The 21,200-nt window shown below is 43.6% G+C and overlaps 1 protein-coding gene across 3 annotated transcripts in view; it reads right to left on the bottom strand.

Moving 5' to 3' along the window:
- The window catches only part of RNF130 (ring finger protein 130), a 110,287-nt gene that overhangs the window by 10,616 nt on the left and 78,471 nt on the right, over nt 1-21,200 (bottom strand). For 2 of the 3 annotated variants that reach the window (XM_008015535.3, XM_008015537.3), the window contains exons 4-7: nt 13,518-13,589; nt 11,158-11,240; nt 3,678-3,774; nt 723-927 (exon numbers count right to left, since the gene is read on the bottom strand). In XM_008015535.3, coding sequence (XP_008013726.3) covers nt 723-927; nt 3,678-3,774; nt 11,158-11,240; nt 13,518-13,589 — 457 coding nt within the window. Of the gene's footprint in view, nt 1-722; nt 928-3,677; nt 3,775-6,832; nt 7,064-11,157; nt 11,241-13,517; nt 13,590-21,200 lie in introns of those variants that run through there. The other variant, XM_037992580.2, reaches the window with a different exon arrangement.

The raw sequence follows: 21,200 nt of genomic DNA, 5'->3' as shown, positions 1-21,200 counted from the left end.
AGCTGGCTTGTTGAGGGGTGAATGTCTGCGAGGCCCACACACACGCCGTCAGCTCACTCACACCGTCCTCAGGCACTGCCATCCAAATACTCGGCATTTCTCTCCTGCTTGTCGACAGTGCAATGTGAAGATGTTCATAACCTGCTCACGCTATTTTTTTTCAGGCAGACTGTCCTTTGGCTTTTCTCCTACCTCATGTACAATTATACCAAAGAGTTAAGTGCCAAGAGACCAAACTTCCATAAAAAACTTAAAGTGCGCAACAGGCTATGTTCCAAGAACTGTGAATTTTTAGGTTCTAATTATAGATGAGTTTCCCACTAAGTAGCCTGTAGTCCCGGAGGTGGAGAACACCAGCGCTCACAGCATACAACACACCAGCAATGCTGCTGGGGGCCTGTGTCACCTTCCAACATCTCCTTTTAAACGGCTGTTTGTAATGCAATGATTTCAAAACAAGGTTTATAATACAGCGACTAAGACAGACCTCAACAGCTACTCATCAAATGCAGCTATTCCTATTAATTATACACAAACACACCAGCTACTTATCATAAATAAAGTTTCATTCTTCCAAATACCTGTTTTAACAGAAACACACATCCCTTTCTTGGTTACAGTCTGTGCTGCAGGCTGAGGCGAGTGCCTTGACTCTCCTGATGGTCCCGAATGCCCACATAGGCAGCCACATGCCCTGTGCCTGAGCGGAGGCCCCCACTTACTTGTTACTGCAATGTTGATTTCTCCTGTTCTCGGAGTGAGCTCCCCATCCTGAGGAAGAGGTGAGATCCCCGAAGTTCGAAGTGGCTCAAGGCCGAGAGAGTTGTCGCCGGCAAGGTCGCCAAGGGCTGATCTTCGGTTTACAGCTTGGGTTCTGGTGAGCCTTTCCATATCGAATGCTACGTTATCAGTACATGGCAAATTCGGCTGCAAAATATTTCTAGGTTAAAAATAATTGTAAGGAAAACAAATCCTTTCATAAGATTCTAAAGTTTGACGCCCTATTGCAAAGACCTTACTAAGTTATTTCCCTGTGATACCCTCTCATTTATCTGCCCACCTACCTACTCCTCTCCTCTCACCCTAAGAGTTTTTCTTCAAAAGGCACAGAGATCTCTTCTCAGAAATGGTACAAAGGAAAACCAAAATTCACTGCAGATCAGAGAAAACTGGTCATGGCCCACAGGCACAGGGAGTCGTAATCATTAACATAAAGATACCAAACATCCAGTTTAAAACAGTAAAACTATTACTTTACTTCATGGTAAATGTCCATGCTGACAGAAAACACCTCTGTCATCCTACTGACTTCTCCGAAAGCCCCATTTCTCTGGGAGTCAGTTTTTAAGTATCGTCTGCCTGTAAACACAAGTAAAGCATCAAACCAAGAGTAGGTCAAAGTTGAAAAGACTTTTGAACTATAAGAAAATGATCTGTTTCAAAACCTAAACACCTAATCCTGAGGGAGAGGTATAGAGCTGCTTAGGGCCAAAGTCTACCAATTAAAAAGTGAGCTCCAAAAGTCTTCCGTTGTAACAATGTGGATGTTTGGTTTACCTAACAACCTTTGGTTCTCTCAGCATGCAGCAGCAGGCCGCACATGAGAAGCAGAGCTGGGAGGGATGGCTGTGAGAAGTTTCTATGTTTCCAGAGAGAAGTTTCAGCCAACCAAACCTGGAACCAATGGCTTTCTGGGCAAAAGAACCGTTTCAGGTCATCTCAAAGCCTTATTTTAAAAAAAGCAAAACACAGCATACTAAGTGATGCTCAGACTCATACCCAGTTAGAAGAGGTTTTTTTATGTTCATTACATGTAAGGATCCATGATAACCTGCAATACATTTTAGGAGGATTTTTGTTATAAGCAGAGGAGAAAACTATTAGCACTTAATATACTTAACAAACAGGCTGGGCGCGGTGGCTCACACCTGTAATCCCAGCACACTGGGAGGCTGAGGCGGGCAGATCACGAGGTCAGGAGATCGAGACCATCCTGGCTAACACGGTAAAACCCCATCTCTACTAAAAATATAAAAAATTAGCCGGGCGTGGTGGCAGGCGCCCGTAGTCCCAGCTACTTGGGAGGATGAGGCAGGAGAATCACGCCACTGCACTCCAGCCTGGGCGACACAGTAAGACAGCCCCAACAAGAAGGGATTATCCAGTCCATGGTGTCAGTAACACCCAATACCTTCAGTAATCCCATGTTAAATGGCATCACCACTGACATGATCTCTGGAGACAAAGGACAAATGGGGCATTACTGCCCAACTGTATACACTGAAACTGTGTTTGACAGTATATTTAAAATAAGATGACTTCGATCTTCTTTGGGTTGCAAGCTAAAATGAGTTCATCTGTTGGATCAAACTAAACTTTTTGTTCCATAAGGAGATTATTCTTTCATTCTTTGAGACCAGAAACTATGTTATTTTCTGATAAAAGAGCGTAACCCTGGATATACATGCTTCTCTTAAGCAAGGACTAACCAAGGTCCTTGGTTACTCAAGTCAGTGTTGACCTGGCACCTGCCACAGCTGGACTCTGGCACACCTGGCGACGGCCCCTGCCAGGCTATGGCTGCCAACAGTTCTCCTTGGGCTTCAGGCACTGTCTGCCTTCTCTGCTTGCAACTTACCAACCCCCAAGAGATCAAAGTCAAACTTCAGGCTAAAGAACATAGTTTTATATTATGCCAAGCATAGAGGAGATTACGACTGGAACAGAGTCAACAGCATACAGCCTACCTTTTAAAAAAAGATGTTGGAATGAAGAAAAATCATGTCCTTCTCTCTTTCTTCATCTCATACTCCTCACCCAACAGAAGCACACTTTTAAAAGTGGACCATGCCAGGTGTGGTGACTCATGCCTATAATCTCAGCACTTTGGGAGGCTGAGGCAGGAGGATCACTTGAGGCCAGGAGTTTGAGACCAGCCTGAACATCTTGTCTCTTCAAAACATAAAAAAGTGGCCAGACACGGTGGCTCATGCCTGTAATCCCAGCACTTTGCGAGGCTGAGGCGGGTGGATCACTTGAGGTCAGGGAGACCAGCTTGGACAACATGGTGAAACCCTGTCTCTACTAAAAATACAAGAAATTAGCCGGGGGTGGTGACAGGTGCCTGCAATCTCAGCTACTCAGAAGGCTGAGGCAGGATGATCGCTTGAACCTAGGAGGCAGAGGCTGTAGTGAGCCAAGACTGTGCCATTGTACCCAGCCTGGGCAACAAGAGCGAAACTCCCTCTCAAAAAAAACAAAAACAAAAACAAGTTAGCCAGGCGTGGTGGTGTGTGCCTGTAGTCCCAGCTACTCAGAAGGCTGAGGTGGGAGGACTGCTTGAGCCCAGGAGTTCGAGGTTATAGTAAGCTATGACGGCACCACTACACTGCAGTTGGGCCACAGAGTGAAACCTTGTCTCTTAAATTTAATAAAAGAAAAAAAAAAGGACTAGTACAGTTATTTACCTTCTCTTCCAGGAGTTCTCTGAGATGGGTTAGACTTCTCAGTAATCTGGAAAAAAGGTCCTGTTGGGCTTATATGGTTACATGGCAAATATAGCCAGTGTTTTCTTGTGTGTCTTAGTAACGCCTCCTATTATGCCAATTGTGTTATACTGCATTACACATACATATAATAACACATAAAAGTGATAACAAATAAAATAGGAAACATACCACAATTCCCAAGGCCTTCAATATATTAAGTTTGCACATAGGACAGGTACAGTGTTCACTAAGCCAGGGATCCACGCAGGATTTGTGGAAAACATGCCTATAAAATAATACAGAGTTATGTCACAAATTACACACCGAGAAATTTATTAGGCCAAAATGGAAACAAAGGGAATTTTTAGTCTGTTTTCCTCCCTTTCAGAACATATTTTAAGCCCCAAGAGACAAATATTGGGAATTTATTAAAATATAACTTGCAGAAAATCTCCTGAACCCAACCTCGTATGTACAACACTGTGGAAGAACTGGTAAGTAGGATTTGGTTGTTTGGACCTTTTATTTTACCAAAATCCAAAAAGGACTAATGGAAACTCAGAAAATTTATTAAGAATGAAAACAATCACACTTTATAAACCAGTTATGCTTTCTACAATAGCTAACATAGAAAAATGGAATTTCAAAAAGATATTAAATCATGGTTAAATGAAAAGAGTTCTCTGTATAGTTATTAGTTTTATGGAACCCTGTTTGAATGTCATTTTTAAAAATTTCTGAGCAATTTGTGTTGAATGTTTATAAAAGCTACAGGGAAGTTGAAACTATTTTAAGGGGTAAACTGTGCCTAGATTCAAGTAACACTTAGCAATTTTCAGCTGAAATGTTAAAGGGGGAGGATGGGTTATTTTCTCTCTTACTGAAGAAAGTAGAAAGCCACAGCCTTGTGACTGGAAGTAAGTCAGTCAGAGGATTTTGCATTCTTAAAAAAAGGAACTTGTGCCTTCTGGAAGGGAAGAAAGACTGCAGGAGCTGCAGAAATTACTTCTCAAGCTCTAGCACCTGGCCCAGCAGCCTTCTGAAGCCCTAGAGTCCTGGCCAAACAGGGAGAAGGTGGGTGCCAGGACAGACATTCAGGGCAGCTTTGGAAGAAACACTAATCTGAGTTTGGAATAAGATAAAAGAAATTTTTGAGTAAGATGCCAAAGTGAACCATGGTATACCTTTACAACTTTGATTGTCAATTTCCAAGTTAATGTTATTTATAGCTGTTTTAAAATGCAGTTTTGATTTATAAAAAAGAGGTCTAGAAACCTCCGTTTCTGTTGGGATCTGGAACAGACGTTCATGCTTACAACTTACAACTTCGGCCCGAACAATATACGCACATGTCTGCCTCTCACTGTTTGACGGCCTTACGCTCATTTCTTTGGGGACAAGAGTAAAGATCTTGAAGAATGGATTTGTCAGTCTAGTCTTAAATTCGCAGACAATGAAATAACCAGAACCATCACCCCGAAGGCATTTATTTAAACCTTAAAGCTTTTACTTAAGGGCTGGAAACCGCCAATCCATAGGTAAGCCCCAAATACATTCAGTACGCCTAAGGCACCATGTCTTATTCCTCGTAGCCTGTGTGTGTGGCGCGGTTCCTTACTACAGGGTGTCCCCAGGGCCAGCCTGGCCTTTCCAGCAGGGGTCAACTGCACTAATGCTGGCTGCTGACCAACAAAGACCACAACAGGCTTCTTAACCCTTTTGGTGAATACAAACTCCCTTAGATCTGATATAAATTACAGAACCTCCCTCTAGAAAGTCACAGGGACGCAAATGCCTGGTACCTTGCATACATGTTCAGGAGGGGTACGGACCTGTGCACTGGGTTAGCACTAGGGTGGGGTGGCCGGAGGTGCTGCAGGTCAGGCCTACACAGGGCGGATGATGGGACTTGGCCGACTGACGGGTAACAGAAGAGATATGGTGCTGTGACCTCTGATCAGGGCTCTGGTGCAGGAAAGGGAGGTATCCCGCTGGGGGTCGGGGGAGGCCTAGGTGCTGTATTCTGATCGGGGCTCTGGTACAGAAGTGAGAGGTATCCAGATGGGGTTGGGGGGTGGCTGGGCTTGCTGAACTGTTGGTGGAGACCTGGTAAAGCCGCAGCAGCCACCTGGGGGGATAGAGGTGTGGTCCTGGTGCTCCCTACTGGGGCGTTTTTGCTTTTCCCTTTTCTGATTGTCCTGTCTGTCTTTATTCTGAAAGAAGCAAATGGTATAATCCTTGTATTTTCTTTTTAAAGCTGCATGAGTTCAGTGTTCTCTGCCTGCTTCTTTAACCTGAAATTAGTTACAAATATGTTTGGGTTCTTCAGTAACTGTTTCCTTCCAGGATTACTGATATAAAAGAAATGTCCGCCCCTCTGTTTTACTAAACAATCAAAAATTTCTCCTCTAGGCTGTAGGGTACTATGAAGAAAAACAAAAAAGACCAGCTGGTTCTCTGGCGACAAATGTAGAAAACCTTCCTTCCTTAGCTAACTGAAAATCTGAAATATGTCTGGCCTTTGGGCTCTCCACCCACCCCATCTCTCTCTTACCCCTGACCCCTACCTCAGAGCACTAAACACCCTTCCTTCCTAATTATCTTTCCAAATACCCCACTAGTCCAGCTTCCGTGCAACTCACCCAGAGATCTTCCGTCTCAAATTCCCACGGCACATCCCTCACTTTCACTAACAAAGCTGGGTGGCTGTTCTCTTCACCCATGGCCCTCCTCTCCTTCCTGTCTCTTCTGTGATCTCCACAGGCAGCTGCCCTGAATGCGGTACTTTGTCCCCCATCACCCATTGTCTAACCCTCCTGCTGGTCTCTTCAGTGCAACTTTCACTGAACTCACTGTGGCCTTTCCTTCCCTTCTAGGCAAAGTTCTGCTACACCAGTGTGGTGCTTGGCAAACCACCTTTCTGCTGTGCAGAGCTCTCAGCTAAGGACTGGGCCGGGGCGTTTAACCTACCTTGGGAGGTGTTTGGAGCAGTCAATGCAACACAGTGTGTGGACCACTCAGAGAAGTGCCAAGGCTGAGCACATGCAGGGCCACCACACGGGCAGAGCAGCCCCACCAACTGGTCACACTCCTGCACGCCTAACCATGCTCGCCCTCACTATGGCTGTGGGCTCTCACTGTGGAAGGTGCTCCATGGACACCCAGGAGGCCTCAGAAAGACACACCTGGGGCAAGTGGGGCCTTGAAAAGAAGCTCCCCACTCACGTGATAAAAACACACATAAATGCAGAACAGGCCCGCCACACATAGGGTGGGTGGGTGGTGCACTGGGACAGAAAGCAGGTAACATGTGGACAGTGAAACATGAAAAGCACAGGCATACCGAACTTCAACAAGTCCTTTATTCCTATGAGAAATATTTTGGGATACAGAATGAGAAACAAACATGAAAGGAACAAACCCAGCAATAATGAAATTCAGTGCCCTCCCTTTTCCTATGTCCCACACATGCCATAAACTAGAGTGAGTGGAAGAGCACTGTGGGAGGGGAGGCTCTGTGGGAGGAAGGTGAGTTGCTCTCACAGCTCTGCAGCCTCTTGGTGCCGTTTAAGAACCTGGCAAATATAAAAGGATGCAGAATTATTAAAGGTCACAGACAGAAACTCTCTTCTGCTAGCTGGGGCTGGCGGCAGTCACCGTCTCTACAGACCCTCCGCTGCAGTGGAGCCTCAGACACCTGCAGTGCCGGCCCCCGCTTTAGCTCCCAAAGTGGCATGGAAACACACGTTCATCCATCCACGCTGCAGCACTCCACTTCTGAAAAAGTACTTCTAACTACTAAAAACTCCTATGACTAACCTTTAAGAGGTCTAAATACGACGAGGTGACCAGTTCCTCAGTTTCTAAGACCTGCTGGCTAACATCCAAAGGAGAATCAGCTTGATCACTGAGCCGAGGAGGCCCCTCCACCATGCCAACTGTCACCTGTCCACAGTAAACAGTGCGACAGAAGAGGAAAAGGACAGGTCACGTGGCAAGAAGCAGGCAATCCCTGAGAGGCTGGACAGTTCTGGATAGAAAGCCCTACCTGAGCTTGTGAATTGTTAAGATGGACACAAAGGTGTCCAGGCCCATCTCCCTCCCTCATGGAGGAGAGGCAGTGGGCAGGTATGACAGGAGAGGCTGTGGGGCGGTACTTGGAGGGTGACGGCTTTGAAAGACAGTTTTAAAAACTGGACTGGGAAATATGAGTGTGACGAGATGCTGGCGAGTGGAGACAGAACACTGGAAGGAGAAGCCAGCCAACAGAACGAGACCCTGAGGAAGGGAGAGAGCAGGCACGCGGCGGCACGGGGAGGGGCAGCATGGACCACAGCAGACGGCCTCTCCAGCCTGAGCGCCTGGGTCAGCAGGCCGAGGAATTCCACCCATTGCTTCCTCTGGGAAGTCGATGGTGAAGGGGTCCTCTGCGAGTGGAGAGTAAGCGTGTGAGTTAAGGTGCTGAAGTAGAGTGAACACACCTGCAGGTGCTGCTGTGACGAACACGGGACGCTAGCCAGGTGGGGGTAGGGCTCTGCGCAGAGGCAGGCCCGGCAGGGAGACTCTGTCTGCCAAGTCAATTCAGTCCCGTGGGAGGATGGTAAGGGAGCACAACCGCTTAGCAACATGAGGTACAGAGAGCCACAGCAGGTGACACCGACTCTGGCTTCAAAGACACTAGGGACGGGGAGGCGTCCCAAGGCAGAAGGAATTCTGTAAGCAGCAGCTTGGTGAGAGCGAAGGCGCAGCTCTGCGAGTGGCATCTGCTGGGGAGAGGCTTGAAGAGGCGCATAGCCATCCTCAGCTCAGTGGTTCTCATCTGGAGGCAGCTTTGGTTGTCACAACTGTGTGTGGGTGGGTGCTACTGACACCTAGTGGGTAGAGGCCAAGGACACTGCAATGCCCACACCCCCAAACAATGACCTGGTCCCAAACATCGACAGTGCCAAGGTGGAGAAACGCTGCTCTAGGTTAAAGACTGTCACAAGTACTGCTTATGTATACAGTTAATTTGTACCACACCTGACAACTGCACTGTTGCTACGTGGCAGTGAGATGGGGTGCTGTGCCGAGCAGGCTGTGTGGTGCAGTCTAGGGAAAGTTACAGCTTGGTGACGCAGGGGGTGTCAGAGGAACAAACAGCCGCTCAGTTCCACAGCAACAGGGAAAACTCTACACTCAGCCAGGGCAGTGAGCACGGATAGTAACACAATGACCCAGTACTGAAAGACAGCTGAGTGACAGTACCATAGAGGGTGCAACGAAAGAAGTATGCCAAAAATTCTAACACTCATAAGCAGACCACAAACACAAACCACTTCTATGGTGGCAGGTGCGGCTGCAGAAATGGTTCAGATCAACCATGGCCTGGACCTTGCTGGAGGGCGTGGCCTTGCAGCATCAGAATCGGGCAGGAACTTATAATACAAGTGCATACACCTGGCCTCCGCTCGGGATGTTTCTGAAAGCCTCCTAATGACTCTGATGCACAGTCACATCTGGAAAGCACTGAACTAAATTTTAAGAAGAGGGACAGACGTCAGGCTCACGCCTGTGATCCCAGCACATTAGGATGCTAGGGTGGGAGGATTACTTGAGGCCAGGAGTTCACAGCAGCCTGGGCAACATAGTGAGACCTCAACTCTACAAAAAATAAAAATTATACAAAAGGAAAAAGATAACTCCAAATGAAACTGTGGAAAAGTCAACACTGAAGGGATGAAGATAATGGGATGAAGCTCCCAGAATAACCTACTTTAGGCCGAGCCTCTCCTGAGGACCCCCTCATTTTAGTAATGCCCATGAGTGGTTTTGGAGGCCCTCATTTTTAGGTACCATATGGTTCTAGAGGATCCTGGGCTGAAATAGCAAGACAGAATTTGGAGAGCCTTGGCTTCTCCTGGTCATTCCAGTGTTGAAGCAGGCAAGTGTGGATGACGCCTCCCTGTGTCCCGCTGGCCCTTCTTCTGATTTGCACTTGCGTGTGCATTTCCTTTAGCCTCACGTTTAGACCATCAATGACTGCATGTGAAGGAAGACTGGTTGTTCCATAGTTTAATTTTCTATAGGACAGCCTACATTTATAGATTTTCCTTTATACATAAACTAGAATGACTTGACTTCTAGAATCTTGGATTTCTGTTTCAGTATATGTAATTCTTCTTCAGTTTGATTTTTAAAAAATAAAAAAAAAACAGATTTTCCTAGACTCAAAATAGATACTTTGTAAGTAAAATAAGACCGGTAGCTTCATGGAGATAACAACTCACAATTATTTTATTAATTCACATGCTCCATATTATAAGGCTGGAGTTGTGTGGATGTCTTTTAAATAGACGGGAGAAGAGGCAAACTCTTTGGTTTTAGGCTTCTTGGCAGGTGATTTCCTATTTATCCAACTGACACTCAGAACTGTGTTTCTTGGTTTCATACTCCCCAGCTCGAGAGGAGCCACGGGAGAAACCAACATGCTGTTTCCAGGGCACCCAGGCACAGGCGAATCTTCTCCTCACGGAGGGAGGCCTGGGTCCTATGTGGGGAGCACGACATTAAAGGCAGGCCTTGACACAGCTCTGAATGTGCAGCCCTGGAACCTGCTATTGGCTCACCATCCTTCACTGTACAACAGGGAAAAAACACCCTCTTAGGACTGCTGAGAGAATTATAGGAGAAGGTGAGTATAGTCTGCCCAGAGCAGAGCACCTGAACCACAGCAGGCACAAAGCAGGTATCAGTTCTCTCCATTTTGCATAATCCAGGTTTAGAAAAATATTTAATCCAAGTCCCCAAAACTGTTGTACCCAAAGCCAGGTGAGCTCGATGGAAGTCTCATTGAAGGGCCTAGCGATGTAGTCTAAGATGGATAGGAACAAGGAACTGTTTTTGAAACCTACATGAATCACAAATCAATGCCGAACACAGTGACTCACGCTTGTAATCCCAACATTCTGAGAGGACAAGGCAGGAGAACTGCTTGAGTCCAGGAGTTCATGTTCAGCTGTGGGCAACACAGCAAGAATCCCATCTTTAAAGAAAACAGGCCGGGCACGGTGGCTCACGCCTGTAATCCCAGCACTTTGGGAGGCTGAGGCGGGCAGATCACCTGAGGTCAGGAGTTCGAGACCAGCCTGGCCAACATGACGAAACCCCATCTCTACTAAAAATACAAAAATTAGCGGGGTGTGGTGGTGGGTGTCTGTAATCCCAGCTACTCGGGAGGCTGAGGCAGGAGAATTGCTTGAACCCAGGAGGCGGAGCTTGCAGTGAGCTGAGATTACACCACTGCACTGCAGCCTGGGTGACAGAGCGAGACTCTGATTCAAAAAAAAAAAAAAGAAAGAAAGAAAGAAAGAAAACAAACGTCAAAAGACAACTGAAACCATAGAACAAGAATTCTCAACCTCAACACTCCTAGGCTGTGCCTGGGGAGTCCGGAGGCCGCGTGCACGTCGCATACTGGCTACACTAGGAAGGCTGTGCAACCTGCACCTGCTGAGCAGCACCACTCCCTGCCGGCCGCAGCCCCATGGCCAGCAACGCACAGCAGACGTGGCCTCCAGAAAGCCGCGGGGTGGGGGGCACTCAAAAGCAAGGGAGATGCCCACTCTGAAAAGGAGGCATACAAAGCATATTAATATCATTCTTTTTCAAACAAATGAAGTTGACATACTTGCAGGGGAGAATTCGGACGACATCATTCTGCTTATAGCTCTCTATGCAGACTGCGCAATGATCAAAGTCTGGGTCAGTTTCCTAAAATGAAAAGTACAGAAACAAAAGTCACAAGCTGCAAGTAGACAAATGGCTGGGATGCGATTCAGCTCAGAATCTTTCTGTGGCTACTATGGTAAGCAAGTGTTATAAAGTGAAAAATGATTAAAATTAATTTGTTTTTATTTGTCTAACTATATTGGCCCAAATTATGTCTAAGCCAATCTATTTTGTTTTTAAAATTATAACAATCTGTATTAATTCTGTTTATGATATGTCTTACAAAAATTAAGTTGTAATTCTAATTTTTTCAACGTTAGAATAAGCTTGGACCATCATGATCTCCCTGTCCCTCACTGCCCCTGTACTACTTATTGGTCTGAAGAGGTTTCACTGCTATGTTTGACAGTCTAGAAACTCACCAGGATGCTCACTTAAAGACACACCTAAGTACAGACAGGAAAGATGGTGAGTTGAGTCCCAGCAGACTGCTAGAAACCCACTCCAAGAATGGGAGCTGTGAATCTGGTCACAGATTGGGTATGGAGAAGAGTCACTGGCTCAATTCAATACTTGGTCTTCATCAAGAGTGAGAAAGAGTCAGCCAGGTATTTAGACACCAAATTAATTGAATTCCTTCCTCCTAGGACTGAGAAGGGGTTTTGCAAAAGTTGTCATAAAACAAAACACGCCATAAGCCAGGAAAACAGACTGTTTGCCATGTCATTGTCACTTGGACTGAAATTCAGTGGACAACTCTTGCCAGGTCTAGCAGGTACAAACTAAGATGAATTGGCTTTAATAATTAAAGGAAATAACTGTGCTGGCCTGGGATACAATGTAAGATGGGTAGGTTAAATCTGCTCCAGGGAATTTCATCCTAATGTGGCGGCTGAGGCTACCAGGCCAAGAACACATTTACACTGTTACACTGGTTACCACTCCTCTGCCACTGAAATGCAAGCTGTTTTGATGCTACTTATATTTTCTTGAGTAATTTCCCCCCTTTTCTGTTTCCTTGGTGCACAATAAAGTTCACTAAGAATGTCTCCACCTTCTGAGTTGTTTCAAAGGCAACTAGATACGGTGGTATCAAGGCAATGGGAATACAATGGGTAAAGTCCAAGAAACTGGTAAAACTTAGGAAGACAGAGAATCATATGAAATTATTCTTCCAGGCACAACTCTGTGCTTAAATGTTAGAATTGGGTGTGGGGCAGGAGACAGTTTTGGTTTCATGCCTTTTGAGATTCCATTTTCCCATTCTAGAAAACCTTGAACACTCTGAATGTAGGGGCAGCACTAAGGTGCGGCTGTGTCCTTCTAGCGGAGAAGCAGGGCTCTACTGTAACTAGAGCTCTGAGAGGGGGATGTCAGTCACAGGTCTCCACCACAGCAGCCTGACACTGCCTCTCTCCCCGGTCCTCCAAGCCACCAGCGACGACCCTGACACGCTCTGACACTGCCTCTCTCCCCGGTCCTCCAAGCCACCAGCGACGACCCTGACACGCTCTGACACTGCCTCTCTCCCCGGTCCTCCAAGCCACCAGCGACGACCCTGACACGCTCTGACACTGCCTCTCTCCCCGGTCCTCCAAGCCACCAGCGACGACCCTGACACGCTCTGACACTGCCTCTCTCCCCGGTCCTCCAAGCCACCAGCGACGACCCTGACACGCTCTGACACTGCCTCTCTCCCCGGTCCTCCAAGCCACCAGCGACGACCCTGACACGCTCTGACACTGCCTCTCTCCCCGGTCCTCCAAGCCACCAGCGACGACCCTGACACGCTCTGACACTGCCTCTCTCCCCGGTCCTCCAAGCCACCAGCGATGACCCTGACACGCTCTGACACTGCCTCTCTCCCCGGTCCTCCAAGCCACCAGCGATGACCCTGACACGCTTTGCTCTTCTTTCAAACTGCTCAACCCATTGTAAAGAGAGCCCTTTTTAAGGTGAAACTCCCTAGAAATACAGGTCTTCAATTCTCCATGTAATTAGTGAAAAAATAAAACAAGAGACACAGCAAAGTCCCAGGAAGCATAGGAAGAAAACACACATCTCCTGGCTTTTTAACGCACAAATGGTCCCACTAGAATTCTCTGAAAATGTATGCTAGGTTTTAGCAGAAGAAAACTCTGTAGGAAAACACAGCTAGAGTTACTGTAAGAAAGTAGTTTAAAATAAAGCATTAGGTAGTATAGTTGGGAGAAAATCTAACAAATGAAATGTAAACAATTAGGGTGTGTCCTCTCCCACCAAACAAAAACAAAACTGTTTGATTATTTTTACAGTGCTAAAGCTAGTTCATTACTGTACCTTGTCACCCTTCTTTACTGTTCTGGTTGTCAATTTACTGATGGCTTTCTTAGCTGCATCTCCAAGACGACGCTGTGAAAATTGCAAATAAAAACAGATATTAAGTGTAAGGTCCCTGAATGACGTACTTTATTTCTAAGCAATTAAAAGTATAAAGTCTCCATTTTACTACATTCCTCTCCATGTCCTACATATAAGAGAATGATAAAAATTTTTTTTTTAGATAGAAAAACTGGTGGCTGTGCCACAGATTCAGCATTCTGGTTGAATAATAAAAAGTGTTAGAGCACCCTGTTAGGTCATACTCCCTAGAAATACAGGTCTTCAATTCTCCAGCAGTAAAAAAGTCAGGTGTCATAATTGCTGCATTTTGTGTTGAATAAACATTTGAAATATCACAGCATTATCAAACCTACTTCTTGTACACTCCAGAGCTCTAATGGCTTTTGGATTCTGCTCAAGGAATGATCACCATGAGGTGTGTAAATGCCGTCTTAGAAAAGGGAAACCCTGACTGCTCCTTGAAATTGCTCATCACATCATCAAGCGTGAAGAGAAGGAACGCGTCACAGCTCTACTTCTGGCTCTACTATACTATCCTCTGTCATCCTAGGAAGCTGTATTTACCTTCCAGGGTTGAGCTGTTTTCATTATCTCTAAGGGTGAGGTCAGAGAATCTCCAGGGCTGGATTTATGCAACATTCTCCCAGATACTGCTAGCACTTCTTGGCACCAACAACCCAAAGATGAAGAGATGGTGATCCCTACCCTTGAAAAGCTCACTGAACTGGGAACAGTTACATTAATGGTGAACCCTCAAACATGCCCAGGGCCAGGTGACGCACAGAGGAGGTGACTGGGGGGGTGGGGCGAGGCAGGGGAGGAACATCAAGGAAGGTCTTGAGGAGTCGAGGCCTGGGTTAAGACTGGGAAGGGGTGAGATGGGAAAGGCATAGGGTTAGGAGGCGGTTCCGGGTGTAGGGATAGGAGGAGGTTCCAGGCAAAGTCATAATCTGGTAAAGATAAATAGGTGTAAAGAACAGGTATGTGAAGAAAACTAAGGAGAGCACCTGCTTTCCTGTTCAAATTAGAAAAGCTTTGTGAATCACAGGGTCCTAGAACACTCACACTGGGACACGGGGCACAAACTGGGACTGTCCCTGGCACACCAGGGAGACGGTCACTCTAGACACATCCGTGCCCCACACTGCGGGGAAGGCAGATGCTGCTCCTGCACCAAAACAACAGAGACCCTAAGAATGTTAAAAACCCATACAAACATGTAAGAAAAAATGTAGGGGAAAGTTTTAAATACACAAAAGAACAGAGAATAATTTAATAAAGCCTTCCCTATGTATCGAGCATCCGGCTTCAGTTACCAGAATTTTACTTCTAGTTTTCATCTGTTTCCCCTCTTTATTGTGTTAGATGATTCTGAAGCATATCGCAAGCATCACATCATTTCAGCCATAAAATTCTCACTAAGCACCTCTAATAGATACGGGCGTTTGTTAGATGCCATTATCTTTCCTAACAAAAGTAACAATGATTAATCAACGTTATCCAATACTCACACTATACTACAAGTTCCCTAGGTGTTTACAGAACGTCTTTAAGTAGCTGGCTTGTTTGAATTGAGATATAAAATCCACACACCGTGTGTGGCTGCTCTGTCTTCGAAGCCTAATCTATGAGTCCCCTCTATCACGCTGATTTTAAACCGCCTTATGGAGATAGAATTGATGTAAAATAGACTGCATATATTGAAAATCTACACCTTGACATATATTTAAAGTTACAGTTTGAAGTTGCATATGAAATCTACACTTTTGTTTTCATGACCTATGAAAACCTAGCTACAATTAAGACAGTGCATCGATCATATCCCCAAATTTCTTTGCGCCCCTTCCTAATTCCCTCCTCCCGCCACACCATCCCTCCATGATCTACTTTTTGCTATAGCAGTTTGCAACTTCAGGAATTTTATATAAATGGAATAGATACAGTATGTACCACTGTGTGTAGGCTTCTTTCACTCAGCATGATTGTCTTGAGATTAATCCACCTTGGTGCACGTTTCAACAGTTAACTCCTTTCTAATGTTATCTAGTATCCCACTGAAGAAATGGCCCACAATATCCTTTCACCTGTTGATGGGACATCTGCATTGTGGTCCAGTTTTTAGCTGTACTGAAAAGCTGACAACAATATTCTTTAGTTGTATGAAGACTGTGCAATTCTTTGCATGGACATATGCTTTCTTTTTTCCTGAGGTAAACACAACAAGTAGAAAGATGGGCTCACCTGACAGGTGTCTGACTTTTATTTAAAAGACTGCCAAAGTGTTTTCCAAACTGAGCATACTATTTTACATTTGCACCAGTAATGTGCAACTATAATGGTTCCTCCACATTCTCACCAACACTTGGTATGGTGAGTTTTTGTGGTTTTTGTTGGTTTGTTTTTGTTTTTTTCTGAGACAAGGTCTTGCTCTGTCTCCCAGATTGGAGTACAGTGGTGCAAACATGGCTCACTGCAGCCTCGACCTCTGGAGCTCACTCAAGTGATTCTTCTGCTTCAGCCTCCTGAATAGCAGGAACTACAGGGGTGCACCACCATGCCCAACTAATTTTTTTATTTTTATTTTTGTAGAGACGAGGTCTCACTATGTTGCCCAGGCTGGTATCAAGCTTCTTGGCTCAAGCAATCCTCTTGCTCTGGCTTCCCAAAATGCTGAGATTACAGGTGTGAGTCACAGCACCCAGCCTCCTTACAGTTTTAATTTGCATTTTCCTATTGTAATGATGTTGACCATCTTTTCCTGTACATATCGGCCATATGTACATTGTCACTGGTGAAGTGTCCGTTCATGTTTTTTGCCTGTATTTCCGAGTTGTTTTCTATTATTGACTTTTGAGAGAACATTACATATACCAGATAAAAATCCTTTTGCATGTATTTTCCCTCACTTTATGGCAATTTTGAAGTCAATCATTTTTTCATGTGGTAGATTGTGCTCTAGTATATTAAGGAATCTTTGCCTATTTCAGGGTTACAAAGACATCTCCCTGTTTTCTCTTCTAGAAGTTTTATGGTTTTATACTTTGTATTTAGGGTTCTGACTCATTCTGTGTATTCTGTCAGGTACAGATGAATTTTTTTTTTTTTTTTTTTTTTTTTTGGCATATGGACATACAATTGGTCTAGAATCATTTGCTGAAAAGGTTGTCCATTCTCCACAGAATCACCTTTCCAAATCTGTCAAAAATCAATTGTACATAAATGTGTGGGTCTATGTGCAGACACCATGCATCTATTTACCATTAAGGAAAGACAATCCTGTCCTGATTTCTGAAGCTTTGTAATAGGTCTGAAATTAGGTGGTGTTAACCATCCCACATTTCCTTTCTATTCTAACATCCTTGTGGTTTTTCTTGATATTTTGCGCTCCCATATGAACTTTAGGATCAGTTTGTCCATCTCTATGATAAAAGACATCACGGATTTACAATGAGATTGTGCTGAATGTATACATCCACTTGGGGAGAATGGGCATCTTAATAACATTAAGTTTTCCACTCAACACTGTGTATGTGTCTCTTTACTTACTTAGTTCTCTACCTACTTAGTTGATTAATTTCTCTCAGCAATAGTTAGTTTTCACTATATAGGGCATATTGCATATTTTGTCGGATTTACTGTTAAGAATTTCCTATTTGTTGATGCTATGGAAAATGGGATTTCTTAAAATTTAACTTTCTTAGAGATGCAGTCTTGTTATGTTGCCCAGGCTGGACTCAAACTCCTGGGTTCAAATAATCTTCCAACTCAGCCTCACAAGTAGCTGGGACTATAGGTGTGCACGATCTGCTTGATGAAAATGGATTTTTAAAAACCAATTCTTCATTACTCATATATAGAAATAAAATTAATTCTTTTATATTGATCTCGTATCATGGAATCTTGTTAAATCTGTTGGTATTTTCATAGATTCCAACATATTTTCTACACGAAATTTCTACAGAAAATAATGTTGTCTGTAAATGAAGGCAGCTTACTTCTACATTTCCACAATGGATGCCTTTTACTTCTTTTCCTTTTTATTTACTGTGCTGACTAGAATCTAAAGAACAACACAGAAACAGAAGTGACCAGAGGACACATTCTACTCTTGTTTTTAATGTTAGAAAAAAGAATTTAGTTGTTCACCATTAAATATAATGGTAGCTGTCAGTTTTTCATAGATGCCCCTAATAGTTTGAGGAAAGTTTTAAAATCAGGAATCGATGTTGGACTTTAGCAAGTATCTTTTCTCCATCTATTGAGATCATAGAGTTTTAACTTTTTTGGCCTGCTAATATGGTAATAATACATTAATTTTTGAATGCTAAATGAAACTTACATTCCTGGAGTAAACACCACTTAGTCATGATGAATTTATACATATTGTTGAATATAATTTGCTAAATTTTTGTTTAGAATTTTTGCATCTACATTCAAGAGGGGAACTGGTCTGTAGTTTTGTTTTGTAGTATTTCTGTCTAGTTTTGGTATTAGGAATGATACTGGTGCCATACAATGAAATTGGAGGTATTCCTGCCTTTTCCACTTTCTGTATAAGTTAAGCATTTGAAATCAAAATCTGAAATGCTCCAAAGTATGAAACACTGTCAGTGCCAACATGAAACTCAATGGAAATGCTCACTACAGCATTTTGAATTTCAGAATTTTGGATTTTGTATGCTGAAATGGTAAGTATAATGCAAATATTCCAGAATCTGAAAAACTTCTGGTCCAAAGCATTTTGGATAAAGGGTACTCAACCTATAGTTTGTTTGATATTGTTATCACAGCTGCCCCTTGAACAACATGGAAGCACCCATCTCCATCAAGTCATCTCCTATTAATTACTCTGGTGTAGTATCTATTTGTTCTTCAATTTCTCCAACATCCTTATCTTGAAACCCTTTACCCCCTGACTTTCTTTTGTCATATCCACAATCTGCTTCATGATTTCCTTGACTGGCTCTATCATAAATCCTGTGAACTGATGTACAATGCCTGAACACAGTTTTCTCCCATAGAAATCTTTTGTTTAGACTTTCATGGCACTTCCTAGAATAATAATGACATCTTCAACAGTGCAATCTTTCCAGACTTTCATGATGTTTTATCTGGATTCTATTCTATAGCATTAAATGCTTTACGTAGCATACTGTGTGTACTAAGTCGTATGGGTCCTTATGACCCCCTGCTCTAGAGGCTGAATTCGAGGCATGTCTGGGGTTGAGAAGACCTCTCTGAAGCCTTCAGTATTGAATTCATGGGGTTCTGGGTGGCCAGGGGCATGTTCCAATATAAAAAACATGTTAAAAGGCAGTCCTACCCTGGCAAGGTACTTCCTAATTTCAGGGACAAAGCACTGATAAAACCAATTCAGAAAGAGTTCTCACTATTCGGTCCTCCCTGTTTTGCAATTAAAACCTGATGGATGGTATTTATAATTTCCCTTCTAGGCTGGGGTTTAGTAGCTTTATCAATAAGGGCAGTCTTGATCATAGACCTGACTGCATTTGCACAAAACAAATGCCTAAAGTCTTAGTTCTCTCTTCTCTTCCTTACTACTAAATGTCCTCTGTGGCATTCCACTCCCCCCTCCCCCCCCCAAATAGGGCACTTTCATCAACATTAAAAATCCATTCAGAAAAGTAACCTTTCTCCTCAATGATTTTCTTAATGAAATCTGGGAACCTGACTTGACTGCTATTTCTTGTCAAAAGATACTTCTCCTGTTATCTTGTCATTTTTAAAGCCAAATCTCTTTCTAAACTTTTCAAACCAATCTTTGCTACCATTAAATTCTCTAGCTCTATATCCTTTGCTTTGCTTTTCCTCAAATCACATTGGATACTATAGGTATGCCTTCCTTATAGAGATCCTGCACCCAAATAGAAGCTGCAAAAGGTATTTAGCAAAAAGTATACCGTTTTTGTGCCTGTTGGTGTAGCTATTGCAATGGCTTCATTGAGTAGCTTTTTCTGTTCTCTTGTGTGTTTTAAATGATATGCTAAGTCATTCCTTGTGAAATGGCAGCACCTGCGCTGAAGACCTCTATCTATGGTACGTATCAAGCAATACAACTTCTTCTTGTAATGTCATGACTTCTCTCTGCTTCTTGGGAGCATTTCCAGCATCACTATGGCACTTCATACAGGTCCCATGGTGTCATATTCAAGGTTCATGAAACTGCACTAAATACAATGAAAACTACGTGAGAACTACAAGAGATCACTTTTACTGCAAAAATCAACCTACTGGAGGGACAAACTGCTCATAAGGGTGTGTCACATGACATTTTAAGTGGATACTGGCAACACCTGTGATCACAATAGCAACAGGTGGCTATGAAACTGTTCCATTAATACAGTACATACTACCGCTAATTTTATGCAGTTACGATTTAACAGTTTACATTTCTTTCAACTGTGACTGGTGCCTTGTATTTGTGTGTGTTTTAATAATTGTTAACTTTTTACAATGGATCTTTGTATATTTTATGATAGTAAATAATAAAATAGACTAGTATCTACATGTATTTTAAATATGATGACATACCTTTTTCTACTTTTGTGTGATCTCTTCAATTTCTTTCATCAGTGTTTGAGAATATTCCTTGGTTAAATTTATTATTCTTATGTATTTTATTTTTATGTGACTTGTAAATAGGATTGCTTTCTTTATTTCCTTATTATCTAGTTTGTTACTGGAGTATAGAAATGATATTAACTTTTGTACACAAACTTTGTATCCTCCAACTTTACTGAATTTATCAGGTTTATGAGTTTTTGGTGAACTCTTTTGTTTTTTTTCTACATATGGTCACATAACCTGAAAAGGGAGACAATACTCTCTTTACGCTATGGATGCCCCTCCCTCCCTTTCCTTTCCTCCCTCCCTCCCTTCCTTTCTTTCTTCTATTTTTTTTCTTAGAGACAGGGTCCCTACTCTGTCACCCAGGCTGGAGTGCAGTGGCGCGATCATGGTTCACTGCACCCTGGACCTCCTGGGCTCAATCGATCCTCCTGCCTCAGCCTCCTGAATACCTGGGACTATAGGCACACACCACCACACCTGGCTAATTTCTATATTTCTTGTGGAGAAAGGGGTCTCCTCACATTGCTCTGGCTGGTCTTGAACTACCGGGCTCAACTGACCCGCCTACCTTGGTCTCCCAAGGTGCTGCGATTACAGGTGTGAGCCACCAAGCTTGGCCACCTTTTCTTTCTTTCTATGTTCTGATTGCTCTGGCTATGACTTCCAGTACTATGTGGAATAGGGGGGTGGTAGGTAGAAGTGGGCATCCTTGTCTTGAACTAGTTCTTAAAGGAAAGTCTTTCAGCTTTTCCTAATCAATATGTTAGCTGTGGGTCTTGTATATCCTTCATTATATTGAAGTATGTTCCTTCTATACCTAATTTGCGAAGAATGTTGAATTTTATCAAATGCCTTTTCTGTGTCTATTGAGAATAGGGTATTTGTTGTTCCTTTATTCTGTTGATGTGATACATCATGATTATTGACTTGCATATGCCAAAACATCCATCCCTGGGACAAATCCCACATTATATTGCTGTGTTATCTTTTTGATGTGTTGTTGGGTTCACTTTGCTTCGAACTGGGTTG

The sequence above is a fragment of the Chlorocebus sabaeus genome, chromosome 23 (assembly GCF_047675955.1).
Source record: "Chlorocebus sabaeus isolate Y175 chromosome 23, mChlSab1.0.hap1, whole genome shotgun sequence".
Classification (NCBI taxonomy): domain Eukaryota; kingdom Metazoa; phylum Chordata; class Mammalia; order Primates; family Cercopithecidae; genus Chlorocebus; species Chlorocebus sabaeus.
This window is presented reverse-complemented; position numbering and strand designations above follow the sequence as displayed.